The sequence below is a fragment of the Canis aureus genome, chromosome 1 (assembly GCF_053574225.1).
Source record: "Canis aureus isolate CA01 chromosome 1, VMU_Caureus_v.1.0, whole genome shotgun sequence".
In the NCBI taxonomy this organism is placed as follows: domain Eukaryota; kingdom Metazoa; phylum Chordata; class Mammalia; order Carnivora; family Canidae; genus Canis; species Canis aureus.
The window spans coordinates 22282531-22301239 of record NC_135611.1 but is presented as its reverse complement, the minus strand read 5'-3'; the positions used below and the strand labels follow the sequence as shown (position 1 = coordinate 22301239).

General features: G+C 37.7%; 1 protein-coding gene across 7 annotated transcripts in view; it reads left to right on the top strand.

Moving 5' to 3' along the window:
• DCC (DCC netrin 1 receptor) overlaps positions 1 to 18709 on the top strand; it is a 1086625-nt gene that overhangs the window by 997383 nt on the left and 70533 nt on the right. For all 7 annotated transcript variants that reach the window (XM_077892657.1, XM_077892647.1, XM_077892640.1 and 4 more), the window contains 2 exons: positions 3814 to 3879; positions 15542 to 15704. In XM_077892657.1, coding sequence (XP_077748783.1) covers positions 3814 to 3879; positions 15542 to 15704 — 229 coding nt within the window. The remainder of the gene's footprint in view (positions 1 to 3813; positions 3880 to 15541; positions 15705 to 18709) is intronic.

Here is an 18709-nt window from a genome sequence, read left to right as displayed (position 1 = left end):
TATTACTAAGAAAATATGGGTACACAGTAACACAAGAATTCTTCAGGTTCTGCAGAATATAATATTTTACTCACAAAGCACATTCTGATTACTGTCACATAATGTCTTGATACTACTAATTCTATAAAAAAGACAAAAAGAAAAACTGCCCGTTCCCACCTTTTTGAACCATGTTGAGTTTTATTTGAATACAAAAAAGCCAGTACTCATTGAAATTTATTACATTATTTCTACAAATGTTATGTGTAAATGTGATAAATTTGGGGGGAAATTTTTAATTTCGAAAAATGTTAGAGATTTAGTGAAGTATGCAAAGAAAATTGGGGAGTTTTAAGCTAAATATAACTTTAGAACACATAAGACTGAAAATAATGCATTATTTGTATTTGCATGTAGTTCTTTTAACAATACTGGACAAATAAAAAATATTGTAATTAAAACTAATAGTAATTTTATAGTAAAAGATAGGCTAACTTATTTTTAAATCTATAAAGTCGGCACCAATTAAAAACCATCTGCAGTGGCTTAAGATCCTATATAGGATTGAGATACAGTGAACCGACTCCGTCCACCAGGGCGGGATCCTTACCTAATCCATGTTTTTATCTTTCACTTCCCTGAGGATCTAGGACTATGTCTTGCATTTAGTAGGCCCTCACTAAATCTTGAATGAATTATTACCAACTTTATGCTCCACTAATAAAATCTGATCTGATCTCCACCTTTGGGATCAGATAGGACTTTATACTTTTGCATCAACTGACTTTTCCGTCTTGCAGAATCTCATTCATCTTCTATTTCCCTACATCAGTGCTTATGAAATTAACCAAATTAACTAAACCCTTCCAGTATTGGATCCACATCAAAAAGCCCTTAAAAAAGCTTTGAAGTGCAAGCAATGGCACTCAGTGTCCTCTTTGGTCGTCAGTGTCCCCTCCTTTGACAACTTTGTGGTTCTTGCCTTAGAACAATGGGAGAGTCTTGTTTGTTTGTTTTAGTTTATTATTTCCCCACAAAGGAAGCATTCCTGGAAGTTAAAAGACATATTTTAGAGAACAGAAACATACCAGCACACAAAGTTAAAATTTTATTCTCACGTCTTTAGATGAAAAGATCCCCAGCCTCACCAATACCCCAGAAATGAATTTTGTGTTTCCTTACTGAAGTGGTTCAAGGACTCTAAATTACCATAAATCCAATCTTGCTTGCTGATGATATCACGTTTCTTTAAAGCACTTTCTGTTGGGTTGGTTAAGAGTTACTTAATTTTCTTTTGTGGTATCAATCTAATTACAGCCAACAAAAAGTGAAGCAATGTCAATACACCAGATTGTGTGGGTAGAATGGTCAAGTTTTAGGCGGCCCTCTCTTATTTAGGAAGCATTTCCAGAATTCCTTTATCTGACATAGAACTCTAACCATAGGACATCTGATTTTCTCCTACCTATTGAAATTCACAGTGTAATCAATAGCCTCGCAAAATCCAGGGGGTGCTACCCCCATAGAGCTTTACGTCTAATGTATGGATGTGCTTGTGGGCTTGTTTTTGCATCTTCTTACAAACTAGCTGGGAGACTGAGAAACTTCATTAAAAAGACATTTGTCAGGATGCTAGAGGAAAAGGAAAATCCTCCACAGAGTATTTACCTAATTTCCAGCCAATACAGGATTACTCCCACCAGGAATCATTTATTGCTTTACTGGCCTAAGTGATGGGACTGTTAGCATCTCTTTTGGCTGAGTGCTTTGCAATCTAGTTGCTTTTACGTGTGAGAAAAGCTATCTTAATATTCATACAGATTTTCTGTCTCACATCATTTCTTCCAACATAGATCTTACAATGTCCCATGGGCAAAGCTTATCCTCTGTTCATTGAAACTGCAAATGTGGGACGCCTGGGTGGCTGGGCGGTTGAGCATCTGCCTTCGGCTCAGGGCATGATCCCAGGGTTCCGCATTGGGCTCCCTGCGTGAAGCCTGCTTCTCCCTCTGTCTATGTCTCTGCCTCTCTCTCTCTGTCATGAATAAATAAATAAAATCTTAAAAAAAAATAAAAGAAACCCCAAATATATCAGAGTCACACAAACAAGGTATTTGGGAAAAGGCTTGTCCACATTTTACTCAGCCCACCAAAATGTTTACAATTGCTGATTATTTCATTTGCTTCTCTCCTGCCTTTCCCCATAGGTAGCCTCCATCCTAATTCCTGCTTTATATACATCCACAGTTACTGGCCAGCAGATTTTAAATTTACCAATTTTTACTGAAAACAGAATATGATGTGATTGGATTAATGTAAGCATTGCTTGTTGGAAGCTCAATATCCTCACTTCAGCTCTGACTTGATACGAATTTTTAAAATGTGGAATGTATAGTCTGTTAACAAGATTTAAGTTGTCCTTTCACTACTGATTTGCAAGTAAAATGATGAGATCTTGGGAAAGTGTTAGCAAGAGGCGTGTTTGGGATGCCAAACAATGTCACAAGAGCAGGACTTGAAAGCCTTAAAGAAGAAGAAAAATAGGGACACCTGGGTGATGCAGTTGGCTAAGTGTCTGACTTGCTTCAGCTCCGGTCATGATCTCAGGGTCGTGGGATCAAGCCCTGCATTGGGCTGTATGCTCGGGGGTGGTCTGCTTGAGATTCTCTCTCCCTCTGCCCCTCTCGCTTGTGCTCTCTCTGTGTCTCTCTCTCTCTCTTAAATAAATAAACATCTTTTTTTGAAAAAGAAGAAAAATAAAATCAATGCATGTGAGCAAACGACCTATGCTATCGTGGCTAACTGCCTCAGTGGGCTTCCTTTATGTCATCCACTGATTGTAACTGCTTTCAGAAATAACTCTGAAGTGAATAAATGGAATATTATCTGTATTCTTGTATGTGTTTGCATATAAATTCAACTCCCAGATGCATTCCTATAAATTGTCAACTTAATAGATCTTCTAGAATTCAAAATCTAATAAAATAATTACAGTTCTACAAATGTACCAATAGAGAAAGGTGTTACCTATGGTGAAACACCATTAATTAAATTTGGAGGATGCTACAATTCTGGTTATTTCCCGGCTCAATTCTCTCACTGCTTTTACAACTGCTGCACACCTACTAGAAAGCAGTGTCTCCAATAATGTGATACTAAAGAAGCTTTCTTTCTTCCCTCTGTGTTTGTAAGAACTATTCAGAACGGTTATGTGTTGTGCCATAACCCCATTCTTTATTCCCCATCTAATATCTCAGTCCCAGGCACCTGTTTGTCACATACCACAAGGACTCCTCAAAACCCGGTTATAAGACAAAATGTGCTGTTCCCTTGTTGAGTAATAATGATAATTTGCCACAAAGTCATGCCAGATGGATGGACCTCTTCCAGCATAAAAGAGGGGAGCTGTGCCTCTCTAGGAGTCATGACCTGCACCCTTCTGTTCTGAGATGTTCAGTAAAGCAATGTTGAGACTCATGCACCTGCTGTACCTTCTAGGGACACTTTTTGCAAGATTAGAAGGGAAAAAAAAGAGAACAGACAACTTCTTTTTTTTTTTTTTTTTTTTTTTAGGGGACAACTTTTCAAAGAGAAATTGAATTATCTTGTTTAAAAGAGCTTATATTCATGATGGATTTTTCTCACACATAGAAAATAACATTTTCTCACAAAGTATACTGGGATTAATATTTTCAGCCTTTCTTTAAGGTGGTCAAAGTACCTCATTCAGTTGTTTGTGTGTTTTAAGATGTTCATTATTTATGTCTGTTTTCTTTCATTGTGCTTTCATGCTGTAGAGCCAATAACATTCTGATATGTTTTTCCAACAAACAGGTCGTCATGGAGATGGAGGTTTTTGGCCAGTTGATACAAATTTGATTGATAGAAGCACTCTCAATGGTAAGTCTATCAACTAGGTTCTATTGGATTCGTTATATTAATTAAATGGTTAATTCTAAAGAGTCTGAGGCAAATATTTTACTTACTAAACGTGTTAAGAGCCTCAGATCTAGAGTTTTAGTGACATAATAGAAATATAAAGTTATTAGCAAACCTGTAGCATATCCTACCAGAAGATGATACCAGTGAGAGTCAACAAGTGCCCAAAACAGAGTCAGGAAAGCTTAAGCACGGAAAATTTTATAAATGATGCAAAGTTGTTAACAATATAATATCTAGATTTTAAAGAGTTTTATGTATTTATAATGTTTCCAAAAATTCAATATTATGAGAGAGAGGTGATAGCTAAGATAGTTCCAACTAAACCCAATCGGTTTCCTAAATTGAAGTCATCGTGACCTTTTGCCTGGAGAGTTTACTCTTCAGAATCCTCTAACACCTTACTGCTAACTTTTCTTTACACTCTCAAGATTAAACATTTATTTCTGCTCATTCTGATGGGTCATTCCCATGCTTTGGCACTGACCAGACAAAGGTAATATCTGAACTGCACAGAAGCAGCGGGGTGGTGCTGGAGCTGTCTTCTAGGATCTTGTCCTTCCTTTTGCTGAAACAGAAACTATGGGAGAATGCAATGATATTAGCCAAACTCCCAAGGGACTGATGTATATATAAGTTCTTTTTATAGGTTTGTAAAAATATTGTTGCAGTTGCTGTTGTTTGGTTTGGTTTACTATAAATATATTTCATATATTCAAAATACAAATATGAACACTTGTGTGCCCATCAGCAAAGTGTAGATATAAAATATTCAACATACAGTTGAAATCTCTCATATGTCTCTGACTTATCACATGCTCTCCACCATTTCCTCTATTCTTCCTTGATGTAACCAGGCTCCTAAATGTTGTGTTTACTATACAGATCTATATCCCTAAATGTTATATTGTTATGCATACTTATTACTTTATAGAAATGACATCATACAATATGTATCTTGTTGCAACTTGCATTCATCCTTAATTGTCTTTTTAAGACTTATCCATGTATTTACAAATATCTTTCATTTAACTTTACTGCTGTATAGTATCTTTTTTTAAATAACACAATATATGTATATAATCACTTTAGAAGATTTTCATGAGAAATTTGATTACAGAAGAGATAAATATTCGTTTGAATGGTCTCCTACTAAAAAAAATCCATATGGGAAGCCAAAATTGCTATCTAAAAGTCACTTGCTGGGTGAAAAATTAGAATACGGGGGTGTTATGTGGTTATTTCCTATTATAGGCTATGATAACCTAATGCATCTATTTTCTCAAAAAGGACACAGGTGTCTATGAAGTAGACCAGATGGTCCAGTTAAAGACTCAGTATCCCCTCCTCTGGCCGGTGGTGAACTCAGGAACATATTTTTACCTGCCGACTCTTCTTTACTAATTGTCAGGCGTACGCTCCTCCACTAATAATGCACTTTACTTAACCATTCAAGTATAATCTCTTACATTTAAGCTTCCTAAATATATTCCAATCAGACCTGGCTTAGCTTATATCCAGAATGCTCCTTCCACATTACTGTAATCCTCACCACTTCGTATTCTCTTGTCCAAAGATCCTCTTCTCTCATTAAGTAACACTGTGTCTCCTATAGGTTTTTGAGGTTTAGACACCTGCTCTAGCTAGTACCTACTTCTGGGGGTTTCCAGGCTCTCAGATTCACAAGGGACACTTTGGAGAGCTCACAGCAGGAAGATGAGAAGAGGGATGTGTTGGTACTGAAAGCAGACCAAGAGCATGCTCCTTAAATAGGTTTAGATAGTGGTAGTTCCCTTCCCAAAAATGTGCAAGTTATATCAACTCATCCTTTTGCTTCAGATTTTATCTTAAGTCTCAACAATATGCCAAACACACTTCATGCATCCAAGCAGTCCGTTAAAAATGCTACTAAGTCCTCACTTCATGCAGGGAGCTCACTATGAGCTATGCACACAGATTGAAGACTAGCCCCCCACAGGAGCAACAAATGAAGAGGGAATATTACCCAGTTGGGTAAGGCAGAGAGATACACTCCTGGAAGATGCAAGAAAGTGAGAAAAACTCCAGGGACTTTTTGGGAGGGTAAAGGAAGATCATTGTTGAAATTGTGTGGGGGAAACAACACTGCAGTGTTTTTGGCCTTAGATAGCGAGGTTCTAGGTTTGGAGTCCATGCCAGGAACCAACATCTTCCCCTTTAGAATCATCCTGCGAAGCTGATTTTCAGATACTGTTCTACAGAGAGTTTCAAATTGGAATTCATCCACAGCTAAGGACATGACTATCTGTACTGGCACAAAATGGTGTTTTATGAAGAGACAGAGTGCCAGGGAATTAAGAGAGAGTCAGAATGGATCATTGAGAAGGAGAAATTGTCCCTTCACCACTTCTACCGTCGACTAAGTGTGGTCACGTGTGTTAAAGGTGGAGCAAGTGTAAGCCACAGACCTAGAACAATGTCTTCTCTTAAACAGCACACACTAAAGAGCTCTAATTTTAGATAGAATCCCAAATTTGGCAACTCGAAATACAGGAGGCCCAGTAAAGTTTGAATCATTTCTAATTGCCTCTAAATATGAGAGAGAGGAAAATATTGCAAAGAATTTCTATCTCAATGTGCATCGGCATCTCAAGGTACATGTGTAAAGTCAACTAGAGATCATTGAAATTTAACTAAGCCTCCTATATTTTTCATTGCAAAATTAAATTTAAAATTTAATTTGAATTTTGAACTTAAATCCAGCAATCCTAATTTTGGATCGAGTTTAAAAGTTTGGTATTTTTTTTTAAGATTTTATTTATTTATTCATGAGAGACAGAGAGAGAGAAGCAGAGACACAGGCAGAGGGAGAAACAAGCTCCCTGTGTGGAGCCTGATGCGGGACTCGATCCCAGGACCCCGGGATCACAACCTGAGTCAGAGGCTTAACCGCTGAGTGACCCAGGCATTCCTAGAAGTTTGGTATTAACTATTTGAACTTACCTTCAAAGTAAAGTGAGGTTTCTGAAAGGAAATCCCACACCAAATTGAACATTAACAGGGAAGCCAACAACTTTACACATGGAGTCAGACCTCAGATAAAGAGAATGGCAGTGTCAGTGATTGAGGGAAAAGCATGTCAAAAAAAAAAAAAAAAAAAAAGCATGTCATTGTATTTCTTTTTAACATTTAAGATTCCTCATGAGAAAAATAATTGTAATTAAATTTAGTCTGATATACATTATCTCACCAGAGAAAGTCATAGAGATAAAATAAAAGAATGGCAGCCAGTGACTTTGAACCAGTTTAGATAGATTAATGCCATCACCCCTTCTCAATTTTCTGCATCACTTAATGACGTTTTAGATATTTCATGTTAAATGAATGGGATGAACAAGGCACCTGAGTCATTCCTAGAATCCTTACTGGAATAACGAATTCTTACAGGCTACTTGACTAATTAAGGTGAATTGATAACCTCTGAGAGACATGGATGGTGGAGGGAAAATGAATGAATAGAATATTTCCCATTCTATTTTGTTAACTGACAAATGATAGTAAATATGTAATTTGACTTTAGCTTAGGTTATTATTATTTTTTTTTTAGCTTAGGTTATTACAAGCAAATCAGCTAAGGCACCTTGAAAAGCCCAACCTTCCCAATTAAAGTTCTGCTAATGTCTTAGGCCTTAAGAAGGGGGTATAACTTCCAAGTCGATGTATAAATGAAGCTTGTCTGATCAACTCCACCTTCCCCAGGCTACACCAAGAAAAGCATTTTAAAATCTGGTTTTTGAACCTCATAACCAAGGAAAATTTCATACAGCTCCTCTTAGAGTGACAGAGTTTCAAAGTTTTCCTATTTCTCCCTGCAATTCCTGGATTCATCCTTCAAAGAATTATAATAGAATAATGGCTTATTGTCAGGATACCTCAGGCTACTTGCAAATAAATTTAGACCTCACTAATCACTTTCTTTTTTTTTAAGATTTTATTTATTTATTCTTGAGAGACATAGAGAGAGTGGCAGAGACACAGGCAGAGGGAGAAGCAGGCTCCCTTCGGGGAGCTTGACACGGGACTCGATCCCAGGACTCCAGGGTCACACCCTGGGCAGAAGGCAGATGCTCAACCGCTGAGCCCCCCAGGGATCCCCTCGCTTACTTTCTCTTACAGGGCGCCACTGTCTTAAAAATGCACTCTTGGAATTCAAATAAAGAAAAACAAAGCTATAGTTCATGTTTACTCTTGTAGTTGGAGGCCCTTAATTAAGCTGAGGAAACCGAAGAGGCATCCTAAATAATTTTCTGATGGCAGGTAGAATCAAAACTATTATGTGCCGATATGCTAGTATTTTACTTTTATGGTCCATTCATTTTTATGGTCCACATTCTTAAAGCGGAAAAATCTTCAACTTCTGAAAATGTGATCTTGTAGTTTATATTTGTATGAATTAGAACAACAGTGGTGACAATTACTTCAGTCCTGCTTTTCCCATTGGGGAAGATAGACCACCAATTTCTTTTCGTCGGTGGTTCTTCCTGTAATTTGTGAAATTAGTAGTTTTGGCTAAGAGATCTACGATCCCTACACATATGTTGTTATATTGATCCCATCCTTTAAAAACCAAATGAAGTTTGATAGGTTCCAGTGTTCCAGACACGTGATCTGCTCTCAGTTCCCTTACAAAGAAACAGGAGCTAACTCCTAGGATGCCTTGGTGAAATATTATTTAAAAAATCAATATTATTGGGACACCTGGGCAGCCAGGGGTTGAGCATCTGCCTTTGGCTCAGGTGGTGATCCCAGAGTCCTGAAATCGAGTCCCACATCGGGTTCCCTGCGTGGAGCCTGCTTCTCCCTCTGCCTGTGTCTCTGCCTCTCTCTCTGTGTCTCTCATGAATAAATAAATAAAATCTTAAGAAAAAATCAATATTATTAATTAATTTGTAAATATTCAGAGTCATATTAGGTGTTCTGTAAAACATGACTTACGCTGTGTGTTCAGGACAAAAGGTCATGATTTGCCCCCTACTTTTGAAAAATTTTGTTTTATTATTTTCAAACCTCTATAACATTTTGACTAATCTAAATGCAGTCTGCATTAGAGGTCTTCCAAATTTGCATGAAATGATCATTCTGAGGCTGGCAAGCTATTATAAGACATTGAACCAACACCTTAATGTCAAAGGAAAAGTCCAGAAATAGAACTTCGTGTTGTTTCCCTGATAGATAATTGGAGTGGTCCAGGTTCTCAAGGCCTAGTCTACAAGAGGCTCTGCCTACCTACTATCCCACTATTATTTATGCCAAATGATTTTAAAGATCCCAGACTAATCCCGACCCCAGGTTCTAGAACGACTTTACTAGGGATTAGGAGTGTATGAATCAAGTCACTTAAAGTCTCAGGGTCTCAGTTTTTCATCTGAACATAGAAAGGGTTAAGCTAGATCAAGGTTTCTCAACCTCAGAACTATTGCCATTTGAGACTGGGTAATTCTTTGTTGTGGGGCCTGCCTAATGCAATATAGGATCCCTGGCCTTCATACACTGGATGCCAGGAGTATTTCCCCTCTACCATGTTGTAACAACCAAAATCGTCTCTAGACTTTGCCACAATTCCCCTGGGGAAGCAGAATCACTCTCCAGTTAGAAACCACTGATCTAGATCACCATCCCCCAAAGGTTGTTCCAAGGTAAATGGCTTCCATGAGAAGCTCTGAAAAAAAAAAAAAAAAAAAAGTGTTCCAATGTCAGGTATTAGGAACCCCGTTGGGCCACTCATGTCTCCCTGGCCAGATCCTCCCTTTACCCGAACACTAGAGGTATATTAGTCTTGAAAAAGCATCTCCGTGGACTCTGTACTCTTGACTCTGTACTCTTGGTGACCTTGTCCACTCCCACCTATGTGCTAGCTCCCAGATTTACTTTTCTAACACTTCCTAGCTGCTTTTTTATAATTTGTCATAAGATCTCAAACCTAACATAGTTAAGACCGAGCTCTTGTTCTTCCCTCACTGGTCTTTCGCCTTCTCCCTCACCTCAGACGTGGGACTATGGCTTAAGTCCAAACCTGACACTTCCTCTTTTCCTCCCCCACTTGCAGTCTCCTTGCTGTTTCACTTTCAGACTGTATTGTGTGTTTGTTTGCTCCATTTGGCCACCAACTCAGTTGAAGCTATCACTGTCTCTTACTTGGAGAACTTCAACATTTTCTTACCTGGTGTCTCCACTTCCACCACCAACTTCTTTCTACCTGAAAGCCCTTAAGAGGTCTGTGATCATTCTGAAGATAACTGAATGTGATCCATAAGGTTCTTGAGTGAACTGGGTCTTGCTTCTCTTTCCAGCCCCATTTTGTGCCACTTCCCTTTTGCTCCCAGTGTTCCAGACACATGATCTGCTCTCAGTTTGCTTATAAAGAAACAGGAGCTAACTCCTAGGATACCCCATGATTCTGCCTAAATGTTACTTCTCTAAGGAGGTCTTTCATTATGACCACCTTCCTCCTCCAAGGACTATTATTTTTTCAACTACATCTTTCTCTTGAACTATATTTTTTTTAAATATGTTTTATTTATTTGAAAGAGAGAGATCATGAGCAGGGGAGAGGGGCAGAGGGAGGAGAAGCAGACTCCACCTGAGCAGGGAGCCTGATGTGGGGCTCAATCCCAGGACCCCAGGATCATGACCTAAGCTGAAGGCAGATGCTTAGCCTACTGAGATACCCAGGTTCCCTGAACTCTACTTTTTAAAATTACCAATTATAGTTGTAATCTTATATTTATTTGCTTCATGATTTGTTTAGTTTGTTTCACAGCTCCCTTCAAACAGTTGTGGGTTGATCCCAGGTGAGAAGTAACCTGACATTCTATTCAGCTCACAATGATCCAGACAAGGTACCTGTTTTAGGAATGGAAAAGATGAGTCATTTAATATATATTGGGTTTTTTTATCCTGCTTGAATCCTTTCATGAATTTTCTCCCCCAGATTTACCGAGGTATAATAGACATTTAGCATTGTCTAAGTTTAAGGTGTACAATGTATTAATTTGATACACTTCTATATCTCAAGACAATCAGCATCATAGCCTTAGCTGACACCCTCATCATATCCCATAATTACCATTTTTAGCGGAAAAAATTAATATCTACACTCTGAGCAACTTTCAAGTACATAGTACAGTATTATTAACTATAATCACCATGATGTACATTGTAACACCAGAATTTATTCAACTAGTAACTGGAAATTTACACCCTTTGGCCAACATCTCCCCATTTCTCCCAACCTCCAGTCTTGGTAACCACCATTTGATTTTCTGTTTCTATGAGTTTGGCTTTTTCAGATTCCACATATAAGTGATATCATAAAGCATTTGTCTTTCTTGGTCTGATTTATTTCATTAGCATACTGCCCTCAAGGTCCATCCATGTTTTTATCACAGCATCGTATCACCAGCACCTAACTGGATCTTCAATATTTTTTCTAGAATAATTGGGTATATTCTTTACCATTCCTGCCCTATCTTTCCTGGCAATTCACAGTTCACATTAGCATGTTCAAAATTCTGAGATTTGAGAAAAGAAATATGTTTTCCAACTTAATTGACCAAGGAACTTCCTCCCCACCCCATAATGCTGATTAATATTTCATTGTAGGGAACATTGGGCTAGATTATCTGTGAAATTTCTTCCAGTTGATTGACTATATAGCACCTTATTTCAGCAGGAGATGCTTTGAAATATTCAATGCCATAGGAATTTCTGTTCAAATTCAAAGACCTGTAAAATTATTGAGACATATGTTGAGCTCAAAGTGTTCTAATAACAAAACTGTTATCAGAAAAGACTGCAATTGTAGGAAGGAAGTCCAGTCCCCAAGCAGTCATTGGATCTGTTCTCTCCCAAGTACTATAAAAATTAAAGACATTATTATTTCACAAAACCAATTTTCCAATTATACGAAGACTTTAGGCACATCTGATTATGAAATATTTGTTTTTATTTAATTTAGTAGAGAAAGGTTGAAACCTTTTATAATAACCAAACATCATGAAAATAAAAAATGTGCCTGTGTGACTTTTAAAAATCTAATTCTCTCCTTACTGATTTTAATGAAACACATCTAGATCTTTGATTACTCAGACACTGGATACCCGAGCTATTATAGTAACACCAGGAAAAGATGCATTAAGACAATATATTTTTTGTTAATTTAAAAAGATCACATAGAATGAATTATGTTGAACGACATCATAATGTCTATTGAGTGCCAACTCTGTGCCAGGGCTTGTGGCTGGTGTGTTACGTTATCTCATGAAATAATCACAGTGTTCTAGAGAATATTTGCAAATCTCTGAATTACATCATTGGCTTCCCCTCTGAAGCCCAATAGAGTGTCATCTTGCCTCTTCTGGAGTCCAGCTGTCGTTCAGAACTCTTACCTGTTGGAGTATTCTTATGATGTGCTCAGATATAGGGCTGATTGTCATTTCTCGCAAATTCTGCATTTGGGAATTCACCTACTGCTAAAATCTATTTTTACACACCAAAATCAGTAACTGTGGTGCTTTTATGGTCATTTGTGGACATGTGCAGAGCAGTCAAAAATTCAATTCTGCTTTATTGTTTCGGCACTCACAGTGCAAAGGAGTTGTCCTTTCTACAGTATATTTAGTGCCACTTTTTCACATTTTTGTTGATTTTTGGTGGCAATGTCAGTGTTTAAAGTGGCCTTTAAATGTAGTGAAGTGCTGCTTAGTGTTCTACATGCAAAAGGCTGTGTGATGTATGTCATGGAGAAAATGTGTGTGTTAATTGAACTGCACTCAAGCTTGTGTTGTAATATTGTTGACTGTGAGTTCAGCGTTAATGATGAACATTATATATTAAATAAAGCGTCTTTAAACAGAAATACACATAAAACAGGGTCATATATTGACTGATGAAAACGTTGTCACCAGAAGGTCCCAGGAACCTAACACTGAATTGCCTCCAGAAGCAATTCTTAATATTCCTTAATTCCGTGTTTACAGCAACTTTACAGAACAAATTGCTACAAATAATGAGGGTCAGCTACATCAAAAGATTCCATTCCACTTGACTTTCTGAACTGCTCATTTGATGTCAAATATTCTGATTATTCAAGCCTTTGAATTGAGATTGGAAAATTAATGAAAGACCTTCAATAGCAAGTTTTAAACTGATAGGAATTTTTATGAGGAAGTCATAAAGGCCTGGAATCAAAGATTTATAATGGGAGTCCTCATGATCTCTAACTTTCTGAGGCAATAGCATCAGTATAATCTCCCTACTGTTCAGCAGAATCCAGAATCATTACTTTCTGAGTTAAAATTGATATCTTTCTGGGTGAGAAGGAAAGAAAAATGAGTGGAAATTTGAAAAATTCTAGTTTACAAGGTTTTAAAAATGCCCTTAGGGTGTACTGCTCTGTGTGACTCAAAGTAAGTTGGTCAGAAATGGTGAACTGTTAAATCTAAGTCTTGCTAATAAAAATCCATGATATCTCCAACTATCTTCTTTGTCAGTGCACACATAAAAGGTTAATTTATTCCAATCAAATTAATTTGTTAAGCACAGAAAGGGCATATTGAGATACTACTGTAAAATGACTTTTTAAATTGTAAGTAAAACTCTGCTACAGAAAGTTCTGACCTTTCATTACTTGCCTCATTCCTCTGTAGTAAATGTAAAATTACGTCAAGGAAATCTTATTTCTTTCACTTAGAAGCAGAATCTTTTAACAGAAAGTGCTATTTAAATACTTTTGATGAGTTCCTCCCCCGAGATTCAAGCTATGTTAGAAGTGCTTAATCTTTTTCCAATATTAATGAATCAGCAATACCTTAAATTTAGGTGACTATTGTTTCAAAAAAGCAGTGATTCTTAGATAACTGTCAAAAGATAGTGTTTTGATTTTGAAGCAAGAACCGGGTTATTATATTCATTTGTGAGAAGTTAATTTTTGACATTCAGCATATTTCTAACAATTTTGCAGTTTGGAAGCCTACACCAGAAGTGTCCCAAATGGTATGGCAGGTTATTAATTTAGGCAATATCTTATGTAACGTTTCAGTAGTATAATGATAGAAGTGCCTACTTTCCGTCAGGTGCTAAGAGGGTCATTTTGAATGTGTTTTCTCTAATTCTGACAATAGCTGTATAAAAGAGGTATTACTATAAGTATTATTATTTCCATTTTATAAACAAAAACTCTGAAGGTCTAAAAGGCCCAAATATTTCACTCAGAAGGTATAGAAAGCTAATATAGCTTGTTAAAGAAGCACCTTCAAAGCTTAGGTCTGGAAAACAACCAAACTCATTGCTTCTGCTACTTTTTAAACTAGCTGATAAATAAAATAAGCTAATGTTTGCTTTTTAGAACACTACGACTTCTAACAAATAACGTGATGTATATAGAACATAGTGTTTCTAATTGATCACTGAGGACTCAAGAAAGCAATTTAAGGTGTCGTTACATAAGCAAATTATAAAAAACGTCTTATTAGTCTGTTATTTTGACCTAGATATTGTTGACGCTGAGGTACTGTTGGAACACTGCAGAACATTTATATCAGGACTTCGTGACACTCTTATAAACCCAGTGATTGGCTTTTAAGTGGGATTCATACACTCTTACCAGTTTGAAAATTAAAGGCGCCTTTTAGGTAGCTTCTTTAAAAAAAGGAAAATAAGTTGTGAGTGATTGCTGTCAAATAGTTTGTCTTTCACACCATCGAATAAATAGTATTTTCATAAAGACTACCTCATTCAGGGGAGCCCAGGACAGCAGGTGAGGGGCCAGGCCTGGGGGAAGGTGTATAGAGTAGTCCTAGGCAGGCATCACTGAGGTGGCTTCCTGTGATTCTCATCACCTTGGGATACTCATAGCACCAAGTAGCCTTCTTCCTCTTCCCCCTACTTTCTGCTCAGTATGGTAGGCTAATTCTTAAAAAGAGAGAGCTAAATTGAGAGAGAGAAAGAGATAGTTCACATACCGTAAATTCACCCCGAGAGTGCACTAGTCAGTGGTCTTTCGCACCGGCACCACTCTCTCATTCCCAAACATTTTCGCCATCCCCAAGGTAACCTTATACCCATTCACAGTCCTTCCCATTCACTCCTCCCATCCCCTGGCAAACACTAATCTACTTTCTGTCCATAGATTTGCCTATTCTGGACATTTCATGTGAGTGGAACCATACAATATTGACCTTTTGTGTCTGGCTTCTTTCACTTAGAGTAACATTTTTAAGGCACATGAGTATTTCACCGTGTATCAGTTCCTGGTTCCTTATCATGGCTGGGTAATACTCCACTGTATGGAAGTAGCACATTTTGTTTATCCATTCTTCGGTCAATGGACATTCGGGTTGTTTCCACTTTTGGCTATTCTAAGTAAAGCTGCTATAAATGTTTCTGTACAAGATTTTGTGTGGACATAAATTTTGTTTATCTTAGGTAGATAACTTCCATCTTTCCTCTCATTTTTCATTGCTTTTTTTCCCCAGCTTCAGGAATGCCCAGAACATTAGGAACTTTCACGTCTTCAACAGCTTGATAAACACCAAGCTGTTCACATCTCCCTAAATCTGATTTCCATTTGCCTGTCTTTTCCCAGAGCCACCCATTGGCCAGATGCACCCCCCACATGGCAGTGTCACTCCTCAGAAGAACAGCAACCTGCTTGTGATCATTGTGATCACCGTCGGCGTCATCACAGTGCTGGTGGTAGTGATCGTGGCTGTGATTTGCACCCGGCGCTCTTCAGCCCAGCAGAGAAAGTAGGTAACAGCTGGTTCCTAAGAGGAGAGAGGTCACTATTTGCTCTATCAGCTTCTTGAGTTATATTTTTGACAAGTCTCTTCCTGTGTCCTTTCACAATTCACCATATATTCTTTATCCTCTGACCTGAGCAAAACCTCTCCTTTTGTTGATTCTAGGACCGTAACTTGAGTGGGTGAGGGCTGGACTTGCAGACTTAATAATAGAATGCACCTGGAGACCCACTTGGCCTTTCTGCTTGATTTTACTTCTCTGAGCCAGATTCTTCCTTCCAGTGGGGGCAGGTGTTACTTCAGCAACATTTAGAGACTGGACTTCTTCAGGTTCCAATTCACGGCCCTCTCTAGAGCTATGTGTCAAATGTTGGAGATGTGTGTTCCTCAAAAAGTATTTCCCCATTCTAGCCAGGAGGACTGCAGGCATTGAATCAATGCTTGTTGCAAGGATGACTACCAAATTCAGTGTAGTTACAATGCTGAGGAGTGTTTGGTTTGGAGATAGTAGTTAGAAGAGAAATTCTAGAAATTCCTGGCTGTGATTGATACTCAGAAATTAAACTTTCTGAGGGGTTTAAAAATGTTTTAATATTATGCAGTTCTAGGTGATAGCACATGCAGAGGACGATACATCAAAGTTTAGAATGGGAAGATGGTTTTAATTCAACTTATCCCCTTCCAGCAACATCCATAACCAGCATATTAACCTTGTGTCAACCGGTTGTGGGAATCAGCAATAATCTCCTGGTTTTTCTCTGCCTCTCTAGCACTTTTCAAATCTTGCCTGATATGTCCCTTTCAGCTGTACTTTCTCACTGAATTGGCTATAATAAGCTCTTCCCTTGATTCATTTTTTTCCCTTTGGCCTCAGGCATGGCGCCAGCTCTGAAAGCCTGAGGCATGGGCCTATAGATGGTTGGTTCAACAACTATATGCTACACATAGTGTCAGAGGAAGATTCTCTAACAAATAATTGTTCCTCTTCCCTTGCTAATATCTTAGTTTCTCTCTCCTTAAAAACCCTATGACCCATTTGTTGATCTGTATGGGATCTTCCACCCTTCTGAAGTGTTTAGAAATAGGATACAGAAAGATGTACAAACTGAAGAAAGTGGCATAGGAGTGTAGATGCAGTCTTTGCATTTAATTTATTTATATGGCAGGGCAAATTTTATATCTGGCTGCATTGATGAGACTGGCCTGTCTTCAAGCTGATGCCAGCTGGTGGGCTGATCCATTGTGCTTAACAAGAACCCAGGCCAACTGAGCTTAGCTGACTCTCATACTGGGAAGTCATAATTACCCACAGAACTTAAACACTTCTTCCAACTTAGTGAGGCTCTGGAGGGAGAGGAACTGTAACTGAGAAAGGCATCGAACAGCCTCTCGGTCGGGCCATCCCAGGAAAGGGACTGTGCAAACACAGAATGGTAGATGCCGGTGAGCCAGGGCTCTGAAGCAGAGTCACAAAGATTCGCATAAATGGAAGTAGGGAAGCCATCAAAACCAAACTTGGCCTATTTCATCGATGGCTTTAAAGACACGGATGCATTCACTAAACTAAGTTTAATTAACTAAACCATCTGTGTGTAGCAGGGGGTTTTGTTTGTTCCATTTTCATCCTTGTGAGATAATGTTGGAGGGTATTTAGTGACCTGACGAACTGGATTCCTGGGCATGTTGTGTCCTCATAGAGAAAATGCCAGTCTTCTCAAAATGCAAAAGTGGGATTTGATGCTATCTTGAGAAACTCCTAAATTGTCTTAAATCCCACGCTAAGCAATTTGTGAAGAGCTTGACGTTTTTATTTAAAAAGAGTAGAGGCTGAGACCTGGGTCTGACTCGTTTTTAAAATCAGGAAATGAATGAAAGAATAAATCACTCCATGAATGATTGGAAACCAAAGACAGTGAATTTATACCTTCAGAGTGGTGCTGCCACTTTGATTTTTCCTCAGCCTTCACCCAAAGTCCCTTCATATCTACTTGGCATATTCTCACAATTTTGTTTCATATATCTTTCTCCTACAACAGACCCATGGGCGTTCATCTCAGTCTCTTTGTTTGTATATGTTAACAGAGGAAAAAAAGAAAAAAATTTCTCCTTCAAGATATTCCTGAGTTTTAATTTAGCTTTTCTTGATTTCACTGAGGATCCTTCCTCCTGATACCAGTACCACTGAGTCTTTTTGAATGAATTAAGTGATGCAGATGAAAGCAAAATCAATTCCAGTCTGAGGCAGAAATAATGCCCCTTATGGAACTCTCAGAAAAATGAGAGTTTAATGTAATTAATAAAGTGAAATAGGAAACACATTCAAGGGCTTTCTTCAATATCTCTTTATCTGTTGGTGCTATAGAATGTAAATTGTCTTTGTGTTTCAGTGGGGCTCTTGAATTACATCCAGTGGATTTGAAACATATTTTTGTGTACTGTTGGTAACACTATATTCAAGTTAGTACCCACACATTTTATTCTATGGTTTATCATATTTATATTTATTTAATAAGGGTGTGGTTATCTAAAAAAAATGTGGTTATCTGATTGATTAACACCCCACTTGGTAAGATTTTATTTTTACAATGTAAAATCACGAACAAGTTAGAACCCAAGTTCTAGTTCTGATTCTCCACTTCTAGAATTAAATTAGTCGTGTTTAATTAAGCCTAAAGGAAGGCCTAATCCCTGAATGTCAGTTTCCTCAGTGAGAAATAGGGCTAAATACTTTCTATCATCTTTCTATCTTAAAACACTGAAATTCCCCATGGAGTACTATCAAATTATAAACTCATGTGGTAGCACTTAGCTTCAAATTAATATGAAATAAAAATAATTTTGCCTTTCTTTTTAGTTATTGATTTACATTTTTAGTACTTTGAAGAGAATCCCCTTACATATTTTGAATTAGTGAAATTATAGGAGAATATCATAATATAGGAAAAATATGCTGATGAAGTCTTAAATTATAGGGCTTCTGTACCTTTTAGGAAAGTAATAACATTTTCCTA